Source organism: Physeter macrocephalus, chromosome 17 (assembly GCF_002837175.3).
Source record: "Physeter macrocephalus isolate SW-GA chromosome 17, ASM283717v5, whole genome shotgun sequence".
Taxonomy (NCBI): domain Eukaryota; kingdom Metazoa; phylum Chordata; class Mammalia; order Artiodactyla; family Physeteridae; genus Physeter; species Physeter macrocephalus.
In genome coordinates this window covers 42,232,631-42,260,129 of record NC_041230.1, presented here as the reverse complement: position 1 = coordinate 42,260,129, position 27,499 = coordinate 42,232,631, and the positions used below count along the sequence as shown (strand labels likewise).

The 27,499-nt window shown below is 37.8% G+C and overlaps 1 protein-coding gene across 2 annotated transcripts; it reads right to left on the bottom strand.

Annotated features, from left to right (window-relative positions):
• Positions 1–19,828: 19,828 nt before the first annotated feature.
• Positions 19,829–27,234, bottom strand: CMTR2 (cap methyltransferase 2). Of its 2 annotated transcripts, XM_007112065.4 has the most exons (3): positions 26,932–27,234; positions 25,056–25,136; positions 19,829–23,573 (listed from the first exon to the last, which is right to left on the bottom strand). In XM_007112065.4, exon 3 carries the CDS (start codon positions 23,552–23,554, stop codon positions 21,254–21,256), a length of 2,301 nt encoding a protein of 766 aa, XP_007112127.1. In that variant the 5' UTR covers positions 23,555–23,573; positions 25,056–25,136; positions 26,932–27,234; the 3' UTR covers positions 19,829–21,253. The 2 variants fall into 2 exon arrangements, with proteins under 2 accessions (XP_007112127.1, XP_007112128.1); XM_007112066.4 differs by lacking the exon at positions 25,056–25,136.
• Positions 27,235–27,499: the final 265 nt, after the last annotated feature.

The window sequence follows — 27,499 nt, the reverse complement described above, 5'->3', positions numbered from 1 at the left end:
TCCGGAGCCTGTGCCCCGCAACGGGAGAGGCCACAACAGTGAGAGGCCCGCGTACCACAAAAAAAAAAAAAAAAAAAAAATACACAACCTTCCAGGACCTGACATTCCACATCAGTCATAGCTTCAGACGACCTTTTATGTTTTGCCTTTCTTCACCTCAAAACTCATGTTAGGTAATCATCTACAAACGAACGACTGAAATCATGCATGGAGGACCTTGTGGCCTGAGATCAATATAGCCCATGTAACACTGCCTCACACTGAATTATAATGATTTGTTTAGGTGTTTATCTTCTCCACTAGACTTACAAGTCCTCAAAGAGGTGAGACTGTGCCCTTTCATCACTGAATAGTAAAAACAATAATCCATTAACTTCCCATTCGTTGAACTAGTAATATGTGTCAGACACAATGCTAACTATTTTCAGGCATTTGATCTTCACACAAACCTATTATATGGGTATTACTTACTCCATTTCTCAGATAAGAAGCTTGAGATTCAGAGAGGTGAAGAAACTTACTTAATAGTCAAACTAAGTCAGAGAGTAGCAGAGCTGTCCAATGCCAAATTCTTGCTGAATAATGCTGCCTCCAAAGACGTTCACATCCTAATTCCTGGAACCCCTTAGGAAAATACGACTTTGCATATGTGATTAAATTAAGGGCTTTAAGATGAGGAGATTATGCTGGACTATCCTGGGCTCAATGTTATCACAAGAATCCTTATAAGAGGGAGTAGGAGATATGTTGAATAGTAGGAGATGTGACAGCAGAAGCAGGAGTTGAAGTGATTCGAGGTAGGAGCCATGAACCAAGGAATGCAGGCAGCCTCTAGAAGCTGGAAAAGGCAAGGAAACAGACTCCCCCCTAGAGCCTCCAGAAGGACACAGACCTGCCAATACCTTGATTTTAGATTTCTGACCTTCAGAGCAGGAAGATAATAAATTTGTGTGGTTTAAGTCACTAAGTTTGTGGTAATTTGTTACAGTAGCAATGGGCAACTGATACAGTGCTCCTTGCCTCTGTCCTTGTTTGTCCTTACATCCCCATGACCTATGGGAGTCAATGGATGTTTGCTAGGTGAAAATGAAGGAGGAAGAGATTTTCCTCTAAGGCTTCTCCCACCTGGCCCAACCTGAACTGCTGACCAGGAGAATATAGCCTTCCTCAAAGAGAAGCAGGCAGGGCTTCCCTGGTGGCACAGTGGTTGAGAGTCCGCCTGCCAATGCAGGGGACACGGATTCGTGCCCCGATCCGGGAGGATCCACATGCCGCAGAGCGGCTGGGCCCATGAGCCATGGCCACTGAGCCTGTGCGTCCTCCGGAGCCTGTGCTCCACAACGGGAGAGGCCACAATAGGGAGAGGCCCGCGTACCGCAAAAAAAAAAAAAAAAGGCAGGCAGAAGCAGCCAAAGTATATCTGGGGTGATATTACGTGTTTTCCTAATTGCTAAGTCGAATGGATATGCTAGTTGAAGCGTGAATCTCATTCTATGCCAGTCAGCGTGCCCTTGGAAGACATGACAAAATGCAACCTTAATTTACAGCTGTGAGCCACAGGGCTGAAGGAAGGTAGAAGGATGAGGGGAATTGGATATTTTTATGTTCTACTTCCTGTAACAGTACATTAAACATCGCAATGATTCAGATGAAATTATAAGCGGCATTAGTAAAAAGACGAACAGAAATCATATTTTATAATCTAATTCCATTATAAAAATTATTTCATAGCAAATTAGAGCAATGAATACACTTGTACATACAGCAAATGCACATAATTCTACCCTCCTCTTTCTCTGAGACCAATATGGTCCATTCTTTAAACAAGGAAGATGATATCTTCTCTATTAGTATCAATAAGGAGACAGTTTTCCAAATTAATAAATTCAATACACCCCATAGCTTAGCTCCTTAAGAAACAAAGAGCTGGAAGACTGAACACAGTTTAGATTTCACAAGTGGCTCATCGTGCCATGAAGGATTTTTTCCCCTTTCTGTATCCCAGTTTCTCGAGCCAGGCTAAAATCCTACACTTAGTAAAAACTTCAAAACAGCTTTTGATCTTTTAAGAACAAGTATTAACATAAGCAGAACTAAACCAAAGCAAAAACGAAAAGCAGATGTTTAGAACTGAATCTCAAATTCACATACACTTGTATTCCATAATCTATTTGTAGTCGAAATAGAAAGTGAAATAAATTATTGAGTAGATCTAAGGTAAAATCAGTCACTGCCCTCGGTCTAGACCTTCTGATTGGATTGGCAATTCCCATGGTGTTCCCAACTTGCATGGTAACTTGCCAAGGTTCCCAGGGGTCCTGAGTGGCTTTGGAATCTGAATAAATCACACATACTAGGGGTCCATTGAGACCACCAGAAACTCAATTTATTTGTGATCTGAGACAGGATTTTATTGCTTCTCAGATTAATAGTTTAAAATGTTTTGCTTTTCTACCTCAGAGGTATTAGTTTGATACATGAGACAGGGAGATTATTAAATCTTCAGTGCCTTCCAAAGATGAAAATTAAACCACAGCATCTCCTTATAGCCACCTCCCCTGTATGAGCTGGAGATTATTAACTTGTCACTCTTGCATGCTCATCAAAACAAACAGCACCATGATTAATTACACCTGTTTATTTAAGGGTACCTGTCATACCAACTTTTTGTGGACAGGATATGATAATCTCCTGATTTCTTTGCAGAACTATAGCTAAGGACTTTTAGACGGGAGGAGAGAATCACTGTCCTCTCCGAATCATTTCCATAAATACATTTGAAAGAAAGGTGGCCTATATGCAACTGCATATTGTTCTTTTCATTTTAAATGAAGCTGCACTTCGTTTGATTTCCCCTGCCTGTTCACAGACATCACGTTGGCTAATTCTGTTCATCTGGACATCTTTCGAACACTTGAAGAGGTCCAGCACTAAATGCACATAAAACTCTAAAATTCTCTTTTCAGTTCTGTCACTCAAAATTCAATTCAACAAATACAATATTTAGTAGGTCCTTTCCATGTGGCAAGCAGCAAATGTGAATTTATTCATTCATTTCTTCATCCAATATTTATTTAATGTCTTTCATGTGCCAGTAATGGTACTAGGTATACCATTCACTGTTCAAAACAGTGAACAGTCCTTGGCCCCTCAGAATTTATAACCTTGCTACCCACTTCCCAAGGCATCTGTCTCTCCAAATTATGAAAACAGGAGAGAATGGAGGGACAGTGAGAACCTGGATAAAGGGAAGAATAGCAGAGCGTATCCTTAAGGTAAGGTTGCACAAAATAGACACTGAATTGAACCAGGATTAATAAGACATCTGCAAGGTTCATTCTCTCCTCCTGGTCCAGTGTGGGTCTGCAGGACTGAACTACATTGAAACCATGGCATTTCACCTCTTTTTTTTCTCCCTGTATCTGTCATATCACAGATTATCTGGTTTGCTAAATAATCACTGAAGCACAGGAAGTTTTCAAATGAAATTTTAGGCAGGGCTGCCTGACCTCTATCTGCCACAAGAAAAATTCACCTTTACCACTTTAAATTTTAGGATAATTACCTTTTCTTTTTTAAAGAAATAGATTCCTGATTATATTCTTGTCTCTCTTTTTAAAAGTTTTTATTATGGAAACTGACAAAAAATACAATAAAGATGAGATAATAAAATAATTACCGATCACCTAGCTTCAGTAATTATCAATATTTTGTCATTCTCGTTATCTATCACATTTCTCTCACCTTTCACCTTTATTTTTATTTTTGAGCATTTTAAAATAAATTCCCACTATCATACCATTTCACCTCCAAATACATCAGAATTTATCTATAACAAATAAGATTTTTTAAAAACATAACTATAATATCATTGTAATACTTAACCAAATAACAATAATTTTTTTTTTTTTCGGTTCGCGGGCCTCTCACCGTTGTGGCCTCTCCCGTTGCGGAGCACAAGCTCCGGACGCGCAGGCTAATGGGTCATGGCTCACGGGCCCAGCCGCTCCGCGGCATGTGGGATCTTCCCGGACCGGGGCACAAACCCGTGTCCCCTGCATCGGCAGGCGGATTCTCAATCACTGCGCCACCAGGGAAGCCCAACAATAATTTTTAAATATATTCTAATACCTAAGCCCATGTTCAAATGTCCCTGACTGTTGGAAAAAAAAAAATTGTTTTGGATTGAAACAGCATCCAAACAAAGTCTACACATTGGATTTGGTTGATGTCTTTCATTTACACCTTTTCTCCCCATGTCCTTTTGAATATTACCAAAATGACCTTCAATATTTGATTTTTATCCAAAATAAATCCATCCAAACTTAACATATGTTCCTAGTGAAACCTCATTATGTAATATTTTCAAGGACAGACTGATCACACAATTTATCATCCAAATGAAGAAACTCTTGAATGTAAGGGGGATGCTATTAATAATTATACTGGTGTAAATCAGGACAAAGAGTCATCCTACCAGTAGAGATATTGGGGGGTAAAAAGAAGGATCGGGTTTTGGGTTTTGGGTTTCTGCTTGGCTATTGAGAGCTGGAAAAGACCTTATAATAGAAAAAAAAAAGTGGAACAAACTGCTAGTTAATGACTTTTCCTGGATCCATCACAGAGCTGAAGTTGAAGAAATGCCAACTAGCCCCAAATCTGAGAGACAAATGCCTACAGGGAGACATGAAATGCAAGCACTTGTTTACTTGGGGCACTTGAACACTGGTAAGAAGAATTCACCTAGAATTGTTAAGAAATTGGTGAAGGCTGAGTACTGGCTGCTGACAGAGTATGGAGCTCTAAAGGCTGCAGATAAAGGGGACTTCACACCACTCACCGGCCTCTCTCTCTGCAGATTCCAATGGATACTCACAAAAGATGATGGCAAGAGTCCTGAGAAAGTACTCCTCATGGTACAGGCTTAGGGCAGTGGAAGAGCAGCAGCTGCAGGAAGGGCATGGAGCCCTGCCCAGATCCTTCTTCTCTATCTCCCCTATTAAAAAAAAAAAAAAATTACCAGTAATGTGGTATACAAAAAAAGCAAAAGGAAGAACCCACAATGCCAAAAGACAGAACAATCAATAGAACCAGACTCATATACAACACAGATATTGGTGCTATCAGATAGGGAATTTAAAATAACTATGAAAAATATGTCAAAGGCTCCAGTGGAAAAATTAGACAACACTCATTGTCAAATGAGGAATTTCAGCAGAGAGAGAGAAACTATAAGAAAAAAAAAATGGAGAGGCTAGAAAAAAAACCCACAGTAATAGAGATCAAGACTGTTATTGAGAAGCTCATTAGTAGACTTAACAAAGCTAAGGGAAGAATCAGTGAACTTGATAAACACAAACTGAACAACAAGGAAAAAAATATTTAAAAATAAAAACAGAATATAGCATCCAGGAACTGTAAGACAACAACAAATGATCTAATAGATGTTCAGTTAGAATTCCAGAAGGAAAAAAAGACAGAGACTGTGATAAAATAAATAGTTGAAGGGATAATGGCTGAGAATTTCCAAAATTAATGGCATATATCAAACCACAGATCTAAACCACCAACCAAGATAAATACCCAAGCAAGATAGAGACATATCAAATTCAACCTCTGAAAACACAAAACAAAGAGAAAATCTTGAAGGCAAAGGGGAAAAAAAGACACATTACTAAAGAGAAATAATGTAACAATTATAACAGCCATCTTGTTAGAAACCATGTACCTAAAAGACAATAGTGTGACATTTTTAAAGGACTGGACAAGAGTGACATCATCAAGATGGTGGAGTAGGAGACCCCCCCACACACACACAAAGAATAACAATTAGACACCTATCCATGAATGAAATTAGCTCTGGGAGAGCTCAGGAGTCCACTTAAGAAGCTTCAGCAACACAATGGAGCCAAAAAACTGAAAATAACCACAAAAAAGGGGTAGGAAGAATAGTTTCATTTTGTCTGTATCATCCCATCCCCCAGGCTGGCACTGCTCAGTGCTAAGAGGAAACTCCTCAGCCTGAAGTTTCCCTCATCAGTGAAAGGGAAGTGGGGTGAGCAACCAGCTTCCCCAGCCTTTCCGAGCACTGCACGAAGAACCCACTTCAGTTTCACCCTGCCCAGAGACCAGCAAGGCTGAGACAGCTAGAGATGGCTAGGAACAGAGAAGGGCAGGAGCTACCAGTATCAGTCCTGAAGCATGAGCAAATGTGGTTCCCAAAAGCCAGCTCTGCAGAGGACCACAGAAGTCTTCACTGCTGAGGACCACAATAGCCCTTGCAGACACTGTAGACCACCTCTCCAGCTTTTATCACTGAAGATCTCATTGCAGATCCCAGCAGAATGCTCACAGAGGACCCTAACAGCTTTTGCTGCTGAGGAAACCAACAGTAAGCACACTCACTGTGGGCCCCCTGAAGATTTTGCTGCTGAGATTTTCACCTCACAGGATTTCATGTTCAAAGACACCATCTGCACAAGTCCCTCCCCACCAAAGCCCAGGATCCACACTGGCTACCAGTCAGTCTCTGCAGCCTAGGTCCCCAAAACTGATCCCCATTGCTGTGCATGCACCCATTGCTGTGCATGCACCCATGGCCAGTTATTGCAGCCACAAGAGTACACAGAGACAGCCAAGGCCCCCTCAGCAGCTTGTGGACCCGGAGATGGCCCTGATTCCTGTCACTGGCCTGTACTGCTACATGGGCGTGAAGCAAGCCCCTGCAAGTGTGTGCCTGCAAGCTGTCTGCCCCAGCTCCTATCACTAGCCTCCACTGCCTTGCTCTCACCTAAGGCTTGCCCCTTTAGTCAAATGAGTACATACCAACAGCCAGGGCCTCCACAGCTGTTCGTGCAGCCACAGCAGTTGGCCCTGGCCCCTGCTGCTGGCTCTGGCCTTTGCCACTGCATGGGTGTCTGCAGCCAGCCCCTGCCGCCATGCAGGCACCTGCAGCTGCCCCCACAACCAAGTATGTGTATACCCTGACTCCAACCACCACTACCACGTGCCCTGGTCCTTAGCCACTGGACCTAGAAGCACCACTGAGGACCAGGAGCCCTTATAGACACTGTGGACCCCTGCAGCTCTTTCCAAGGATCATGCAATTGTCAATGTCACGGATCCCAGCCACCTGAGCTAACAAGACACCATGTACTCCTGGACCCAGAACCACAACACACCCTCATACATGGTGCCCCACACCACTAGACTTAGAATCACAAAATGCTCCAGCATGCCACCACCCAAAGGTGAAGGTCTTTCCTTACCAAAGTCAGTCCATAAAGTTTGGAAGAGGTGACTGATCCTTCAAATGTGCAGATGCCTACACAAGGCTACAGGGATTATGGAGAATCAGGGAAACATGACACCACCAAAGCAACACAGTAAACTTCCAGTAATTGACCCCAAAGAAACAGAGATCCACAGATTACCCAAAAAAGAATTCAAAATAATTGTTCTAAAGATGGTCAGACTGCTACAAGAGACTATGGATACACATCTTAATGAAATTGGGAAAATAATATAAAAGCAAAATGAGAATTTCAACAAAGAGATAGAAAATATAAATAAAAACCAAACAGAAACTTTGGAGGTGAAGAATTCAACAACTGCACTGAAGAATTCAATAAAGAGCTTCAACAGCAGACTCGATCAAGTGGAAGAAAAAAATAATCAGTGAGCTTGAAGAAAGATTATTTTAAATGATCCAGTCAGAAGAGTAGAAAGAAAAAATAATGAAAGGGAATGAAGAAACCCTAAGGGAGTTAGGGGCACCAAAATTACCATCATCATCATCATCTATGCATTATGGAAGTCCCAGAATGAGAAGAGAGGGGAATAGGGGCAAAAAGCTTATTTAAAGAAATAATGAATAAAAATTTCCCATATCTGGGGAGAGATTTAGACATCAAGATCATGAAGCTCAGAGGTCCCCAAACAGATTCAACCCAAAGAGACCTTCTCCAAAACACATTATGATAAAACTGCAAAAAATAAAAATAAAAAAAGAGCAAATCTTGTAAGTAGCAAGAGAAGGAAGCTTGGCACTTACAGGAGAACTCCCACAAGACTATCACTGAATATCTCAGCAGAAACCTTGCAGTCCAAGAAAGAATGTGATGTGGTTATGTATTCAAACTTCCAAAAGAATAAAAAAAACCAAAAACCTGCCAACCAAGAAAACTTTACCAGACTAAGTTGTCCCTCAGAAAAGAATGAGAGATATTTACACACTCAACAAAAGAGCACCTAAATATATAAAGCAAATATTAACAGACATAAAGGGAGAAATAGATAGCAATATAAGAATAATAGGGGACTCTAATACTCCATTTTCATTAATGGATAGATCATTCAGACAGAAAATCAAAAGGAAACACTGACCTTTAATAACACGTTATATTAGAAGGACTTATCAAATATATCTAGAACATTCCATGCAAAAACAACAGACAGAATACACATTCTTCTCAAGTGCACATGGAACATTCTCCAGGATAGATTATATGTTAGCCACAAAAGAAGTACTAATAAATTTAAGAAGACAAAAATCATATCAAGCAACTTCTCCAACCACAATAGTATGCAACTAGAGATAAATTATAAAAAGAAAACTAGAAAATTCACAAATATGGAGAGATTAAACAACATGCTACTGAACAACCAGTGAGTTAAGAAAGAAATTAAATGAGGAATCAAAATATACCTTAAGGCAAATAAAAATGGAAATGCAACATACCAAACATATGGGATGCCACAAAAGCAGTTCTAAGAGGGAAGTTCATAGCAATAAATGCCTACCTCAAGAAATAAGAAAATCTCAAATAAATAATCTAACTTTATACCTCAAGCAAATAGAAAAAGAGGAAGAAATGAAGCCCAAAGTTAGTAGAAGGAAGGGAGTAACAAAGATCAGAGTGGAAATAAATGAAATAGAGACTAAAAACACAATAGAAAAGATCAATGAAATCAAGAGCTGGTTTTTGAAAAGACAAAATTGATAAACCTTTAGCTAGACTCATCAAGATAAAAAAAGAGAGGACTCAAATAAATAAAATCAGAAATAAAAGAGGAAATGTTACAACTGATATCACAGAAACACAAAGGATTATAAGAGACTACTATAAACAATTGTACACCAACAAATCAAACGATGTAGAAGAAATAGGTAAATTCCTAAAAACACTACCAAGACTGAATCACAAAAATAGAAAATCTGAACAGACAGATTACTAGTAAGGAAATTGAATGAGTAATCAAAAACATTCTAATAAAGAAAAGTCCAGGACCAAACGGCTTCACTAGTGATTTTTACCAAACATTTAAAGAAGAGATAATACCAGTCCTCAAACTCTTCCAAAATAATAGAATAGAAACACTTCCAAACTCATTTTATGAGGCCAACATTACCCTGATACCAAACCAGACAAGGATGCCACAAGAAAAGAAAATTATAGGCCAATATCCCTGATAATCATAGATGCAAAAACCTCAATAAACTAAATTCAATAATACATTAAAAGTGATCATACACCATGATCAAGTAGGATTTATTCCAGGGATGCAAAGATGGTTCAACATCTGCAAATTGATCAATGTGATACACCACACTCATAAAATGGACAAAAAATCATATGATCATCTCATTAGATGATCACAAAACCACAGGGAGATATCACCTCCCACCTATCAGAACGGCTATTATCAAAAAGACAACAAAAAACAAGTGTTGGTAAGGATGTGGAGATAAGGGAACCCTCATGCACTGTTGGTGAGATTGTAAATTGGTGCAGCCACTATGGAAAACACTATGGAGTTTCCTCAAAAAATTAAAAATAGAACTGCCATATGATCCAGCAATTTCCCTTCAGGGTATATACCCGAAGAAAACAGAAACACTATTTCAAAAAGACATATGTATTCACTCCAATGTTCATTGCAGCATTATTTAGAATAGCCAAGATATGGAAGCAAGCTAAGTGTTCATCAACAGATGAATGGATAAAGAATATGTGGTATATATATACAACGGAATATTACTAAGCCATAAAAAAAACCTTGCCATTTGAGACAACACGGATGGATCTAGAGGGTATTAAATAAGCTAAGTGAAGTAAGTCAGAGAAAAACAAGTACCTCATGATCTCACTTCTACTTCTATGTGGAAACTAAAATAACAAAACAAACAAAACAAAATGAAAACAGACTCATAGATACAGAGAGCAAACAGGTGGTTGCCAGAAATAGAAGTGAGGGTGAAATAGGTATAGGGGATTAAAAAGTATAAACCTCCAATTATATAATAAATAAGTCATGAGGATGTAATATACAGCATAAGGAATATGGTCAATAATATTGTGATAACTTTGCATATGGACAGATAGTTACAAGACTAGACTTATTGTGGTGATCATTTCATAGTGTATGCAAATGTAAAGTCATTAAGTAATATACCTGAAACTAACATATTATACATCAAATGCATTTCAATTTTTAAAAAAAGAAAGAAAAAGCAGTATGCATTATGCGATATTATTCACCCATAAAAAAGGAAGGAAATCCTGCCATTTGTGACAACATGGATGGACCGTGAGAGCATTGTGCTAATTGAAATAAAACAGACAGAGAAAGACAGATACCGTATGATCTTACTTACAAGTAGAATATAAAAAATTAAAATTTAAAAAGTGAGATCATGGATACAGAGAATAGCTTGGTGGTTGGCAGAGGTGGAGGTTAATACATATACAGTTGACCCTTGAACAAGTCAGGGATTAGGGGCACCAATGCTCGATGCAGTCAAATATTCAAGTATAACTTTATATTCAGCCTTCCTTATACACAGTTCCACATCCATGGATTCAACCAACTACGGACAGTATAGTATATGTATATAATACACATTTAGTGAAAGAAATCCACACGTAAGTGAACCTGCACAGTTCAAACACATGTTGGTCAAGAGTCAACTGTCTACAGTTAAAAATAATCTACTGTATACTTGAAAGTTGCTGGTAGAGTAGATCTTCAAAGTTCTCATTGTAAGAAATAGAAAATTTGTAACATGTATGTTGATGAATGTTAACCAGTCTTATTGTGGTGATCATTTTGCAATATATACATATACTGAACCATTATGTTGTACACCTGAAACTAATACAATGTTATATATCAATTTTTAAAAAATAAAGCAGAAATTGATGAGTTAGAAACAGAAAAAACAAAAAGTAAACCAAAAAAGCTGGTTCTTTGAAAATTAATCAACAAAACAGAAATAGTTGACCTGATTTTTTAAAGAAAGTACAAAGACACAAAAGAAACTAACTCACAACAGGAAATTTTTTTAAATCATGAGACTACCCTGTACAATTTTATGGAAAAAAATTTTAATAAAACTTAGATGAAATAAGTAACACTCTAAGTAAATATACCAAAACTGACAGGAAGAGAAACAAAAGCTCTAAACAAATGAATTTTGTAAAAAGAAATAAAGGAAATCATAAATGAGTTCCCCTGTCAAAAACACACCAGGCTCAGCGTGTTTCACAAAGCAGTCTACCAAAGCTTAAAGATCAGATGATGCAAATGCTATTTACACTCCTTTAGCGCACAGGGGAAAAAAAGAAACATCCAAATTATTTTTATAAAGCAAATATAAAATTGATTCCAAAACCAGATAAATACTGCTCAATAAAACTATAGGCCAATTTCACTTATAAATATTAATGCAAATATTGTAACTACTATTAGCAAACAGAATCCAATAATCCATCAAGATCAAGCAGTGCTTATTTCAGAAATGCAAGAGGAGTTCAATATTAGGAAATCCATTAAAACAACTAACCATATTAATAGAGCTAAAGAGAAAAAAATGCTTATCTTCACAGATTTAAAAAAACAGAAAAATGAACACTCATTTATGTTTTTAAAAGCCTCAAAAATAGGAACACCTCATTAATATAAATAAAAATAATGAAGTAAACTTTTAAAAACTCAGCAGCTGATATAATGGGGAAACACCAGAGCTCCAGTTCTCAAAGTGTGGTTTGTGGACGCAAACAAGACATTATTTCCCCTTTTCACTATGTTACTAGTGAATGTTATGTAAAAGCAGTGGGCAAAATTGCTGGTGTCTTAGCACAAATCATGGTAGTGGCAACAAACTATACTAGTAGTCATTCTTCATCACACATATCATCATATCATAGTGGGGAGAGGGGAAGCCATTTTTACCTATGAATACCTTTGATGAAGTAGTAAACATGAGGAATTTTATTGTCTCAACCCTTGAGTATGTCTTTAATATTCTAGGTGAAGAAAGGGGAACTATACATGAAGCACTTCTGCTGCATATCCAAGTAGGATGGCTGTCTCCAGGAAGCATTTGAGCGACTGAGTTGTAAACCGAAGTGGTGCATTTTTCATGGATCACCATTTTCACTTTAAAGAACAACCAGCAGACAAACTATAGTTATTCAGACTTCAGTATTTTTGACAGATATTTTCTCAAAAATTGATAAAGTGAGCTGTCACTTCAAGGAAAACAACTGACAATATTTGCTGCCATGATAAAATTCAAGCACTCAAGTGAAAATCAGAATTTTAGAAAAATTTTGTCCACCACCATGAGTGTGACAGCTTCTCAGTACTTAAGATTTCTCTGATGAGATTAGTGGGGATGTTTAAAAATGTGATTTATTTTTGATACCATATAACCAAATGTGTCAACATTTTCAAGATGTACAAAATTCAATGAACTGATATTTTCCAAATGACAAATTCATGGTGTTACAAAACCACATGTGGGTAAGTGACCCTCTCAAAGTGCAAGACAGACCAGTGGATGTTAGTGTAACAGAGTATAAAATGTTATTAATATAGTTTAAGATTCTTCATTGCAACCAACTTTTAAGAAACTATTACCTGTCACATTCTAGAGTAGCATCAAAGAATATCCATAATTACATAAAGAGGTTGTTAAATACTCCTCCATTTCTCAACCACAGAGCCATGTGAGGCCAGATTTTAAGTACTTCAACCAAAACAGTGTGTCACAACAGACTGAATGTAAGAACAGATATGAGATTCTAGCCATCTTCTATTATAAAGACAAAAAAAAAAAGATTTGCAAAAAATGTAAACAATGCCATGCTTCTCACTAAATTTTGTTTTAAAAGTTATTTTTCATAAAAAATATTTACATTGACATACAACAGTTTTATCATTATTTTTGAATTAACAAAATTTTTCTCAGTTTTAATTTCTGATATGGAAAATATCAACAGAAAAACTCCCATAAACTAAAATTCTTTGGATTCCTCAATAATTTTTAAGAGCGTAAAGGGGTCTTGACACCAAAAATCTTGAGAACCACAGCACTGCAGACATTCCCACTAAGGTCAGGATGACATCAGGTCTGGGCAGAAAATATAAAAAGTGAAACTGGCACATGCTGTGCCAGAAAGTATCAAAGAGTGTTTGAATTATGTAAAAAATGACATAGTATCAACTTGAAGGAGTCTCTCTCCCACACACCCATGCCAAATAGGATAATTCAAGCATCAAGTGAGAACAATAATTGTAATTGATTAAGATACATGAAATATATAACCACCCATGAGGTCCTAAAGATAGTTTAAAAAACAACTGCAAAAAAAATTTCTGTCACTCCTGGAGGTTGCTAAGACACCAACTTACTTATCTGAAAACTGATAAAGTGTTTAAAATTAAGCATTTATAAGACCAGAAACCATAAAACTCCTAGAAGAAAATATAGGCAGAACCCTCTTTGATATGAACTGTAGCAATATATATTTTGGGGGCTTCCCTGGTGGTGCAGTGGTTGAGAGTCCACCTGCCGATGCAGGGGACGTGGGTTCGTGCCCCAGTCCGGGAAGATCCCACATGCCGCGGAGCGGCTGGGCCCGCGAGCCACGGCCGCCGAGCCTGCGCGGACGGAGCCTGTGCTCCGCAACGGGAGAGGCCACAACAGTGAGAGGCCCATGTACCGTGGAAAAAAAAAAAAAAAAAAAAAGCTTTTACACAGCAAAGGAAACCATCAACAAAATAAAAAACAACCTACTGAATGGGAGAAGATATTTGCAAATGTTATGACCAATAAGGGATTAATATCTGAAATATGTAACTCGATACCAAAAAAAACCAACCAACCTAATTTTAAAATGGGCAGAAGATCTGAACAGGCATTTTTCCAAAGACATACAGATGGCCAACAGGCACATGGAAAGATGCTCAACATGGCTAATCATCAGAGAAACGCAAATCAAAACCACAATGAGATCTCAGGTACATCACATCTGTCAGAATGGCTATCATCAAAACGACCACATGTAACAAATGTTGGCAAGGACGTGGAGAAGAGGGAACCATTGTACGTTGTTGGTGGGAATGTAAATTGGTGTAGCCACTATGAAAAATAGTATGGAGGGTTCTAAAAAACTAAATATAGAACTATCATATGATCTATCAATTCCACTACTAGGTATTTATCTAAAGAAAACAAAAACACTGATTCAAAAATATGCATGCACCCCAAAGTCCATAGCAGCATTATTTACAATAGCCAAGATATGGAAGCAACCTAAGTGCCCATCAATATGAGTGGATAGAGACGATGTGGTATACATAGACAATGGAATACTACTCAGCCATAAAAAAGAATGAAATTTTGGCATTTGCAGCAACATGGAAGAACCTAGAGAATATTATGCTTAGTGAAATAAGTCAGGCAGAGAAAGACAAATACCGAATGTTATCATTTATATGTGGACTCTAAAATTAAACTAGTGAATATAATAAAAAAAAAACTGAGTGACAGATATGGAGAACAAACTAGTGGTTACCAGTGGGGAAAGGAAAAAGGGGAGGGGAAAACAGGGGTAGGGGATTAAGAGATACAGACTACTAGGTATAAAATAAATAAGCGACAAGGATATATTGTACAGCACAGGGAATATAGCCAATATTTTATAATAACTATAAATGGAATATAAGCTATAAAAATTTTGAATCACTATGTTGTATACCTGAAACTAATACAATGTTGTAAATCAACTATACCTCAATAAAAAAATTAAATTTTTTAAAAATTAAGCATTTCTCCAGCTTTTTCTGAACAAACTGCTTCAGGAAGAAACAAACAGTTGATGACCTCAAGAACATATTATAAAGTCCAATTAGTACAGAAGAAATGTGGTCAGAAAACCACTAATTTGCAACCCCTAATAGAGCTAAAAACCAATATTCAATAGAAGCTAATGCTATTAAGTGAAAGGTTGATAGAAAACTTAGTAGTGTAAAAATAAAATTGATATCTGAATCTCTGACTAACCCTAATGTCACTGAGAGGGGGCAACCAGTCATTTTGTGCTTTGTGGCATGATAGAAAAGGAAGTACACAACACCACTTATGAAGTATCCTTGCCAAAAGCAATCAATTCTCTAGATCTAACTACCATTTTATAGACAATGTGTGACACACATACAAGTTAAAAGATAAAATAATCAGCCAAACCCAGAATGTGGAAAACTACAGGACAGTTAAATTAGCATGGAAAAGAAAATGCTGGGAGAGGGACTCAATAGATGGAGAGACTTTGGAGACATAGTAAGTAAATGCAATGTGTGAGCCTTATTTGGATCCTTATTTGAATCAACTGTAAAAAGCCATTTTTGAGACAATCTGGAAAAATTAAACACAGACTAAGTATTGGGTGATATTTTTTTAGGTGTGATATCTGTTAGAGATATTTCATGAATTTGCTTCAAAATACTCCAAAAAAAAAAAGTGGAGGATAAAATTAGTTCAGAAAAATGTGGATAGTTATGGTAACTGGGTGAGGGTACATGGGGGGCTGTTATCTAATTTTAATGTTGTATATGTTTGAAAGTTTTCTATAATAAAAACACAAAATCAGATAGCATTCTGTAGACACCTATATTGACAATATGAGATACAAAATAAGTATATGTCATAGTGCCCTGCCCTTGAGTTTATAATTCTGGCAAGAAAATGAGAGAATGGAGAAAAAAAAGAACAATGTAAGTAATGCTCAAATGGAATATAATCTTTAAAAATTCTGAACTATGTTGTACACCTGAAGCTTATATATTGTGCATCAACTATACCTCAATTAAAATATATATATATATAATACTGCAAATAAAATGTTCCAGAGAGCAGAAAAATCAATCAATCAAAAATTTTCAAATTGAATGACCCAAGCAGTTAAGTGCAATAAAAATAGCTCCAAGACGAGATTAACATTACTAGAGTTACAGGATAGTTGCAGGAATGATGTTTACTCTAACAAAAAAGAAAAGAAATTCATTAGGTTATCTGTGCTTGTTTTGAATTTTCTCAGCCAGTCTAGTATAAAAACTAAATTTTTCAGCCCTGGAGTTCACTGGAAACAGAATAGAACTCCCAAAAGTCTAGACAGTAAAAGCACATCTGTCTTGCCCAGTAAATTAATTTGGTGTTGATGCACATAATCTTAAATCCTAAATCCTTAAACAGAAAAAAGATGTAGATATACATGTAAACAAAATAGGTTTATCCACAAAGATATGTAGACTTTTCAAAATAAAAGTATCTTTTTAGCATAGTGTACATAGAGAAAAAAACAATCTCTACAAATGTGTTCCTTAACTATATCATAACAAATTTAAGCCACAAATCAACAATGTGGCTGCAATATTAAATATTATTAAATCCCTGGTAACAGGCTAATCTGATGCTCCTGCACTTGGTATAAATGAACATAGAATGATTACACCTAGTTAATCTATTAAGACACTCTGTAAAAACACAATGGTCAAGATCTTGAGAAAATTAGAAAAACACTATTATGGGTACAATTTGTAAATGAGTACGCAACCTATATATGAACATAAGCAGATTACACTTTTAAATAAAATTTTCAATTGAGTGAAATTAAATGCAAACCTATGCTCAGTGACAGATAATTTCTAAGTATTTTCACTAGTAAAGGACAGTTGGCATCTTCCATATCTGTGGGTATAAAGCAGCTTCACCTCTTCCCAAAACATTCCAGTATAAACTTGTACTTATCCAAAGAAAAATTACCTTCATTTTCTGTATTGACCAAAACTAAGAAAAAACAAATAACAGAATGGGGGGGAGCAGGGGAATCCCTTCTTATTCAAAAATTTTATATAAACTATTTTATATAAACTAAAGAATGCACTGATTGGAAGCACAAAATAATAAATAACTTATTATAAATTTATTGAGGATTATTGTTTTAATTACATGCCCTAAAACATACCAACATATTATAAGTGACTATATGTAGCATCAAGTTTTTAGTTTTTTGCTACTTGGCCGTTAGGCCAACCAGAAAAACATTTACCATCCAAATAGAAATTTATTAGGAAATATTGAAATTTTTGTTTTATAGTTAGTTCTACTAAGATCATCCAGAAGTAAGTTTTAATCTAACTTAAAAAAAAAAAAAAGGTGGGAAGGCCTATTATCAAATAATTGAGTCTCTCTTTTCAATAGTAACTATGTTGTAAACAAATTTTTAGCCAGGCCTTGCCTATCTGTACCATCTAAGTATAATAATTTTTCATCGTTTTAATAAAGGATAATATCTATATTAAGTCTAAGTTTTGTTCAAATTGTATTAAACAGATTACAAAGGAAATTTAAGACGTAATTGTACCAGTGTAATTAGTAAATGGTTTTTTTTTTTTAGAACATACATATTAACAGAAAACCTCTCATGCTTTGGTTAAAATCTTTGTAAGGAGGTACTGGTTCTATAAAAAGTAATAATCATTTACTGCTTGAAACAATTTAAAAAACTGAAACAAAACTAAAAATCTCCTTTTTCGTACTTTCACCTTCAAAAGCAAAAATACACTAAACGAAGTATGTTGCCCTTTATAAAAATATCAATGAAAAGTATTAAGTATTTAAACATGGAAAATAAGATTTTGATTGGGTTTATAATCAATATTTTCATTTCTAAAAATGTGAGGTATTAACTGATTTCACATACCGGTACCACAGTACCATTAACTAACGTTAAAACTATTCAATTAATGATCTCATCTGGAAATAAAAGATAACGTTTAAATATTTAAAAGACCCAGTATTCTCATCAAAGATAAAATAACAAAAGCATAATAAACATGTTTTTTCCAACTATCCTAATATCTTACTTCTTTCATTACACTCCAAAATCTTTGGAGTAGAAAAAAACTTTTAATGCAAATCTTTTTAAACACAATAACTACTGTAAAGATAGAGAAAGTCCACAAATTTGGATTTTAAATTTATTCAGAAAAGATACTTTTAACACATTTAAATATTTATGTGATATTAGGATAATATATAAAAGCCCTCACTAAAATACAAAACTGACTTTTAAGGAGAACAAAAATCAATACTGAAGAAAGTAAATGTGTAAGACCTCTTTCTCTAAGTTTGTTAGGAAACACATTTGTGACGTTTAAATTTTCTGGCTGTTAAAAATTCCTTTCAAAAAGCATCACAATTGGGACTTCCCTGGTGGTGCAGTCGTTAAGAATCTGCCTGCCAATGCGGGGGACACGGATTTGATCTCTGGTCCGGGAAAATCACATATGCCGCGGAGCAACTAAGGCCGCGCGCCACAACTTCTGAGTCGGCGCTCTAGAGCCCGTGAGCCTCAACTACTGAGCCTACGTGCCACAACTACTGAAGCCCACGCACTTAGAGCCTGTGCTCCGCAACAAGTGAAGCCACCGCAATGAGAAGCCCGCACAACGCAACAAAGAGTAGCCGCCCCCTCGCCACAACTAGAGAAAGCCCGCACAAAGGAACCAAGACCCAACGCAGCCATAAATAAATAAACAGCATCACAATTAAGTTAAAAATCTCAAAATCTACTAAAAAGAATTTTTTAAGAACAGTAACTAACTTGATAAACTATACAAATCATCTCTCATCTTATGGTCCTCTATTTTTTTATTCATTTTTCAGACAGCATTTTTCCTTCCCTTTTTCTTAAGGAGAAATTCTTATAAATCATTGGTACCCGTCAGCTACATCCGGTTCAATATGAACCTTCCTCAAGTTGTATCTCACCTCTAGAGCAAATGTGAATCCAATAAACCAGATGAACAGCAACTGATCCCAAATACTGGATTAAAAACCAAAATACACTCTAACATACACCAGGTATGTTACATATTCCAACACAGGCTAATGTTAAAAACAACTAAGCATTCAATACTTATTTGAGGGGCTTAAAAGAAAGTGTTAGTACCAGAACCTGGACCTAGGCTTTCAACTTCATTCTAAGCAAATAGTTAAAACAAGTAAAAACAAACTGAGTCATTGTACTGGACCAAATCAACCAAGGCATAAAGACTATTAACTGCAAAATGGTTTCCCAAGAGTGGTTTTTAATTCTCTCTTGGTAACCAATTTTTCTATCAGACTTCTACCATTATACAACTATAAAAGCATCCATAAAGTCACAAGAAGAAAATCACATTTCTTTCAGAAATCTACCTCTAGTACTCCACACCCTCCCTGACAAGAAGTAAATCTACCCTCTTCCTCCCTCAAGTATTCAATTTCTTTCCTGAAGCAGAGCTTCTATAAATATTGCAATATTAAGAACTAAATTTTAATGAATACAAATCAGAGGAAATGAAGGAACATTAACTCTCATTCAAACCTTCCTTTAAAAAAAATGTTTCCAAGTTATATTTTTAACTTCCCCCATGATTCTCTTTAAAAAAATGAACACAAAATCTCTCTGCTAATGACTTTATTCATAAATCTATAATGGAACTCAAAATAGCAAAGGACATGAAAAAATTCAGATTAACATTTGTCAACCAAATACATCAAAGAATATATTTACTTTTCATATAACTAACAAAAATGTCTAAAATGCACGTGACAATACACATACTCTTCACTTTGCAGAATTTCAAAGTAACAAAGATCTGCTTAATTCATTTGGCGAGAATAGCCCATTTATACTGACAAATACATGTAATTCAAAAGAAATCAAACGTAATTGATAAAGTAACGATCTCATGGTTAATCTTCCTGTAAAGTGCTACTTTCATACTGAAAAAAAGAATGAAAATTTAAAAATTTTTAATGTTATACCATCATTCTGAAAGTGTTAAAATTTCTCTTCAGTACTCACTACATTCATCACATTCACATGTCCGCATTATGAGACCATAAACATTACCTTGCAATTTAAAAAAATCTTTTTGTTCACAGATTATTTCCCAGAAGTTAAAAATTACACACCATTGCTAAGTGAAACTTTTCACTCATATAGGAGTGCTTTAGACACAGTAACTTTTCTTTTTTTTTTGCGGTACGCGGGCCTCTCACTGTTGTGGCCTCTCCCGTTGCGGAGCACAGGCTCCGGATGCACAGGCTCAGCGGCCATGGCTCACGGACCCAGCCACTCCGCGGTATGTGGGCTCTTCCCGGACCGGGGCATGAACCCGTGTCCCCTGCATCGGCAGACGGACTCTCAACCACTGCGCCACCAGGGAAGCCCCAGTTTTTCATTTTTTTAAACATGATCTTTGGCTCGAAGCTGTCTTTATATCCTTTCTAGTTAGATGGTTGTGGTTCAGTCAAATATTTATAAAACAGCACAGTAGCTTCATTTGGACCACAGAAGCAAACTGGATTGATGGCCTAAAGGCAATGAATGGCATGTATCAAGATGTCTGGCATGATGAATTCCACATATCCATAACTGACATGGTCAGTATTAAAGGAAATCAGTGTTGCTGAGCAGTGGCTCACCTCCTTTCATCAAAGACCTCTATCAATTCATTAACAGTATTAGCCACTGAGAGAAAATTAGTTGGAAAAAAATCTAATCTGAATGAAGGCACACAGGTACAAATCTTAAGCAGATAAATAAGACCAACTGCATAAACTGCATATGCAAGCATGGGCGTGTCCACCCAAGCTCATACACACTTCTCATGTTTGAGGTTGAATATCATCACTGCATATATTCTACCACATAGAAAACTCTATGTCTGTGAGTGTATATACCCTAGAGGTCAGAACTAGCTGATGGCTTTCCAGAAAAAATGAAACTTTAAATGATGCAAAAGTTGGCCTCTCCTCAAAATAAAAGGTTTTAAATTAATAGCAAAGGGATGCAATACCAACGGAAACTGCAAGAAGTCATGAAGTTAAATCTCAGAAAGGACAAGTTCAACTTCATAACTGAAGGCTGCTGCTGATTTCTTCTCTCTCTCCTTGAATAATCAAATGCAAATGCCTTTTAGCAATGGTAGCATTCAAATCCCACAAAAAATCAAGTAGTGTGCCCTTAAGGAGCACCTCCATTGGCACAAACTGTAAAACCTGCTGGGGTGCATCAGAGTTAACCAAAGCACTCAACAATTCATTCACATTCTGCAGATACTGGAAAACTGGGTTTGGAAGGTCTTGATAACCAACACAAAGCAGGACTGCACAAGTCTTCAGGGGCTCGGAAGATGTGGGACAAGAAAACGTGATGAATCTAAAACAGCTGTGGAGTACGAAGATCAAACCAGCCATAAATCTTGTAAAACAAGAAAGTACAGGCAAAATCATAATATCTCCTGTATGAAGCTGCTGCAATGAATGTAGAAGGCAGTCCAAAAATAACTGCTGGTAAGCTGGGTCTCCATCATGAAGCAATGAACAGCTAAAAGTCATGAGTTCAGCTGATTCCAAGAGTTGAACTTCCAATGGTATATGTATTTTGACATGTTGGAGAGCTGGAAAACCCACAAGCAGGCACTTTACTTGGTTGCTGGGTTCTACATCCTGCTCATCCTGAAGGCATTTTGTAAGGCTAAACAACTCAGAAAATACCATTTCTTCAGAAAAAACGTGACAAGAACAACAGTACTGCTGTTTTGGCCTAAACTCGGAATCCAAATTCAAGGCTCCTCCCAATGACTTTTCAATTGCTTCATTAAGAGCCTTTAAAATTTCACCATCACAAAAAGGAGAACAGTTTACCCTTGGCAGTTTCTTTCCCTGTAAAATCTGCCATAAGTGACACTCAAGATTGGAAGCTGTCCCTTCTAATAGAGCACTTTGCCCAGGATGATATGCAGCATGTTCTTCAGCCCAACTATTAAAGTACCCTTTGGCCACCTTATCTTTCCATGAAAGGGTTTCCAGCATTTTCCTTTCATTGTAGGTTTTAAAATATCTGTTCCTCTGCCCAAACCATTTTGTATTTGTACTACAACCAATATTAGATTTTTTCACTAGCCAATTATTTCTGGAAAGAGGCTTCAATTGAAACTTTTGCATGAAATACTGAACAGCGTAGTCCCTTAAACTATTCAGCTTTGCTTGTTCCCCTTTTCCCATGCACTCAAACAGACGAATGTTCTCAGAAATAGTCTCTAGCTGGTATTTATGAAAGAACACACAACATTCTTCATGTCTTTTAAGAAAAGATTCGGGAATCACGTGATGGGGAAAGAGAGCTTTCCTGGTCATTTCAGGCCCAAAATTCAGCACCATCTTAGATAAAAGAGGATAGATTGCCTCTCTTCCCTTATAATAGAGACATACCACATAGACTTCTGAGTTTCCTGCCTTGCTGGTAGCAGGTTTGAAAACATGGACTTTGTCAAAAGAACAGTTTAGCAGGTACATCAGGTTTATGGAACAATGTTCAAACAAAGTAAACATCTTCAGAACAAAAGAGCCACCACTTCCAAGAGTCATCAGAGCAGTGACAGCTTCACAGTAATGCAAAGAAGAGACTAAAGCTTCTTGTTCACCTGGGTTTCCTTGGCAATCAAAACTTCCATCTGCAGTGATCAAGTGAACGGGAGCCGTGCTGCTTATGAAATTCTGAAGTCCAGTCAGATATTTCAAGGTCATGATATCGCCGGTGTTATCTGGACCAAAGTACCAGCAATGCAAGGTATTTGCAATAAGCCGGTCATCCATAATCATCATAAGATTGTCATTTGCTTCATGGTATGGATTCAAAGTATTAGCCACCCAACTCCAATCACAGGGGAATCGATGGGACTTTAAGTAGTGATTGAGACTAGCTATAAAAGCTCCAGGAGCTTCACAAAGGTGTAGAGAATTCAGTTTTCCATTCTGAAAAGCTTCCTGTGGAATAAGTGGAAAGCTACATAAAATTTCATGAAACTTACACCATGCTTGAGTACAAAGTTCAGCGTTCACAGATTTTCTCACATGAGAAATTATTTTCCCAGCTTTATTAGTGAAAGCCGTGTGCTCATGCCACTCATCCAATTTCTTATCACTCAGTAGGTTTTTTACTTCATTTAGGGAGTTCTTCAAATCAAGAAACACATTGAATTCCGTGTGGTCACAGGTGAAAATCTCACTGGAATCTGGTAACTGCCACTCATTATTAAGTGGCTTGCCATAAGAAAAGTTCTTGGCAAAGAGTTCAAAAATATCAGCAAGAACATCTGGGCTGAATGTCTCAGGACTTGAACCCAGTGGTAGCTTTCTGCACTTACTCATTTTCAAATTAAATTAAAATCTAGAAAAAGAAAACACACAATTAAATGAATCAAATTTATTAGTGAGTGAAATCTCATCCACAGCAAACTGGATCACAATCATGACAACCCACAAAAAATGGGAAGACTGATGTCAGCACAATTCATTACATGATGAGGCAATCTGGAATAAAGAATAAAGGCTTTGCTATCCGATAGACCTGAGCTCAAATCCCAGCACTGCCATTTACAGCTTAGTAAGTGGCTGTGGGCAAATAACTCTACATCTCAGTTTCTTATGTTAAAAATTGAGGTATCATTTTTTTTTAGATGAGGATAAAACATGCTAGCATATAAAAAGCATATACCAAAGAATATTCATCAGTGAATGGCAGCTCTTATTACCAAAGGAACGCACCTACCTCCTCTCCAAAGTTCTTCTCTACCCATCACTGAGACACTGCCCACAGGGCCCCAAACACTTACTTAGACTAAGATTCATCCCTGAACATGACCTTTGATCAAACTCTAACAAGTGACTTTAAGCTTTTTTTTAGCTCCCCCCAAATCTCACTTCCTTCCAGGAGAGGTTCCTGCACCTGAACCCAGCACTGGTTCTGTTACCAGACCTCTCTGCCACCACCCACTTACTCACCTACGAAGATTGCCAAATATGTCCTCTGTCCAGATCTCCCTCTCTTGCTAAATCACACACTTTGGTGGTACCAAATCGCCTTTACAGGCTACCAGCAAACACTCATCACCATACTGCTTGTCAACTGTCGTGTACCTGATAGGTTAGCCTCCTGATCAATGTTGAAAGTGACCTATAGTTCACCCTGGCATGTCTCTAAACTACTTCCTGCTTTATATGGTTGGTCAGACAGCTCCATGCTTGTATTATAAAATATTATTCTTTTGTCACAAAAACTTAATACACTTTAATAGAATAATTTTAAACTGAAGAAATATCCTTAATGAATATACAAATTACAAATAGTAACCCTACATTCTGTGTTCTAACACTGCCTAAGAAACCAAAAACATCTGTCCAATGGAAAGGGATAGGGGTACAAGAGAAAGAAGCAAGGCTTAATGGCATAGTGTTGGAAAAGTTCTAAATTCCAGCAGATACAGCAATGAGTATTACATGGTACTTGTTGGCACAATGTTAATCAACAGGTGCTTCAGTTCATGACTACTGCATTTACTTAGCATATTCAATACATTCTACACCAGTCTGAAGATTAAAATGGGAGATAAAGGTGAGCGAGCAATACAATAAACACAATAACAGCCAGAAGACTGTATTCTATTAGCATTTGTACTCTTCTCTTAACACACTTTTTTCCTCCTTCTACATTTTATTTAAATTATTTACAAGTCTGTCTATTCTACTAGCTTGTAAACTTCTTAAAGTAACAAGTATCTTCTTAGCCATTTCTGTTTGCCACCATATATTTACACATTGCACAAAAATTGCGGATAATAATCACAGTTACCCATTAACATATTTTTCTTACCTTAGATTTTTCTTTAACTGTTAGAAGCTATATTTAGACAAACTTCTGAAAGATGGCAAAAAGGAGGCATTCACTAAAATCCTAAGTAAAAGTAAATGAAAGTTTACTACAACAAGTTATTCTGTCCTAATTCACACTTTGCTAACTGGAAACTACAACTTTTAGATTTCAACTATATTCTATTTTGGAAAAAGTCTGATTTTAGTCATTAACTTCACATACTAATGAATGGTTGTAGGTAAGCTCTGAAATCTTACTTAAGCTAATAGGTAATTATTTTCACAGGAAAACAACTAAAGTGATTCAAACACTCCATTGTTCTTCCCGACTATACCTGTGGAACACAGACCAAAATTATATATTATATATTTATATATAAATTGTATATTGTATTGAATAATGTTCAGGTCAATAATCCACAAATTATCCAAACACTGTTTCCTACTATCAAATTCCCAGAATCCAACTGCTTCTCACCCACCTCCAGCTATCAGCCTCCTGATTGTAGACACTGTCAACTCTCTCCTGGATTACTCCCACAGCCTTCTCACTGGTCTCTTTGCTTCTACCCTTGCCTCCTACATTCTATTCTGAAACATACCCACCACGGTAACTTTGTAAGACCTAAGTTAGATTGTATCCCTGCTCTGCTCAAAACTGGGCTGGAGTGGCTCCCCATCTCAAAGTAAGGGCCAAAGTCTTTACAGTAGCTTACAAGGCCCTTGAAGATGTCTGTCCTCCACCCCCACTCCGTCTCTAACCTAATTTTCTAGCACTACCCCTCTTACTAATTGTGCTCCAGCCACACAGGCTCTCTTGCTGTTCAGGGAAGACCTCAGACACACTGCAAGGGGAAAGTCTATGCAGGAGTTAGTCCCTCGCCTAGAATGCTCTGCCCTCAGATATCTGCATAGTTACTTCCCCTACCTCCTTCAAGAATTTACTCAAGTGTCACTTTCTCTGTGAAGCCTACCCTGACATCCTAATTTAAAATTGCATCTTGCATTACCAATGGTAAAGTAAAGATAAAAACCTTGCTGTATTTTTTTTTCTTTTTTCCATGGCACTCTTTTCCTTCTAACACATAATTTACTTATTCATGTTTACTGTTTACTGTCTCCCCAAAACTACAACCTAAGCTCCACATGGCAGGGATCTTTGTTTTCTTTACTCACTTATCATCCCAAGAAGTCAGAACAGTAAGCACTCAGTACACAGTAAGCACTCAATAAGTATTTATCGAATAATTGAAGGGATATCAGATCAGCACAAAAGGCACTCCTCCGATTAGGTTCTGAATGTCTTAACAATGCACTTCAACGTCACTCTAGCACGGCAATGCATAACAACAACAAAAATGCTTGTGGTTTACAGGATATAAGGGAAAAGTTTCCAGTATGTGTTCCTCTGTCCCTCTCATTAAGCACGCCAAAGAGCTTTGTGGCATCATAATTCTGCTACGAGGGTCAGTATTACCATTATTGTTTTGCAGAGTCGAGTAGGAAGTCATGTAGACCCCCTGCTCAAAGCCACGAAGGGAATACCCGCAAAATTCGCCGGCCTAACACAAAACCCGCAAGACCTCATATACAATTGTTAGTCCTCCAACCAACACTTAAACGAAAGAGTTTTAGAAATGTTTCCGCCAACTCCTCCTCCTCTCCTCCTAGCAACGGTGAAAATAATGCCTAGTGTGTATCCAGCGCTTTACTTTGGGCGAGGAGCACCCAAGACCTAGTTTCCTCTGGTGGAAGTGAGTCCCAAGCTCCATTCGAGCGGCCCGGTCCCTGACCCGGAGGAACTTCAGTTCCAGCCCCTGCCTAACCCACTGGAAAGTCGAAGGAGGACCCGGGCTCGGAACCAGGGACTGGATTACCTTCGCTCACGCCCACCTCAGCCCCCAGAGTCTAGAGAGGCTGCGCTTCACTCCCTCTCCTCACTCGAGGAGGGCATTCTCCACTTCCGCTCGTGGGGATGATTTCCGGGAGCGTCGCTCCTTCAGGCCTTCTGTGCCCCCGACACAGGGAAGGGAGGTGGCGCGCCGGGAGGCCAGGAGGGAGGCAGGAACCCGCCCTCTTTACTCTGGTGGGGCAGGACAGGCGGAACAAAAGCACTCCTCCAGAGCGCGCCGCCGCCGAAAGTAGGCAGACGACGGCCCGAAAGCCCTGACACACGCTCTGCGCATGCGCCTCAAGGCCCGGCTGGCGTCACACGTCAACGTTACGCACGCCAGCGACTCTCGCAGCGCCGAGACCTCGGCTCCCTAGGTTTCGTTTCTCCGCGGGTGCAGAAGCTGGAAAGCTCCACCCTCCCTTCCCAAGGCTGCTATGGCAACTGCGCGCACAGACGGAGCAGCCTTTGGCCCCGCCCCCTCGAGCGTGGAGGCGTGGGATGGGGCGGGGCCAACCTGTCCGGGACACGCTGGCCCCGCCCACCTGGGCCCT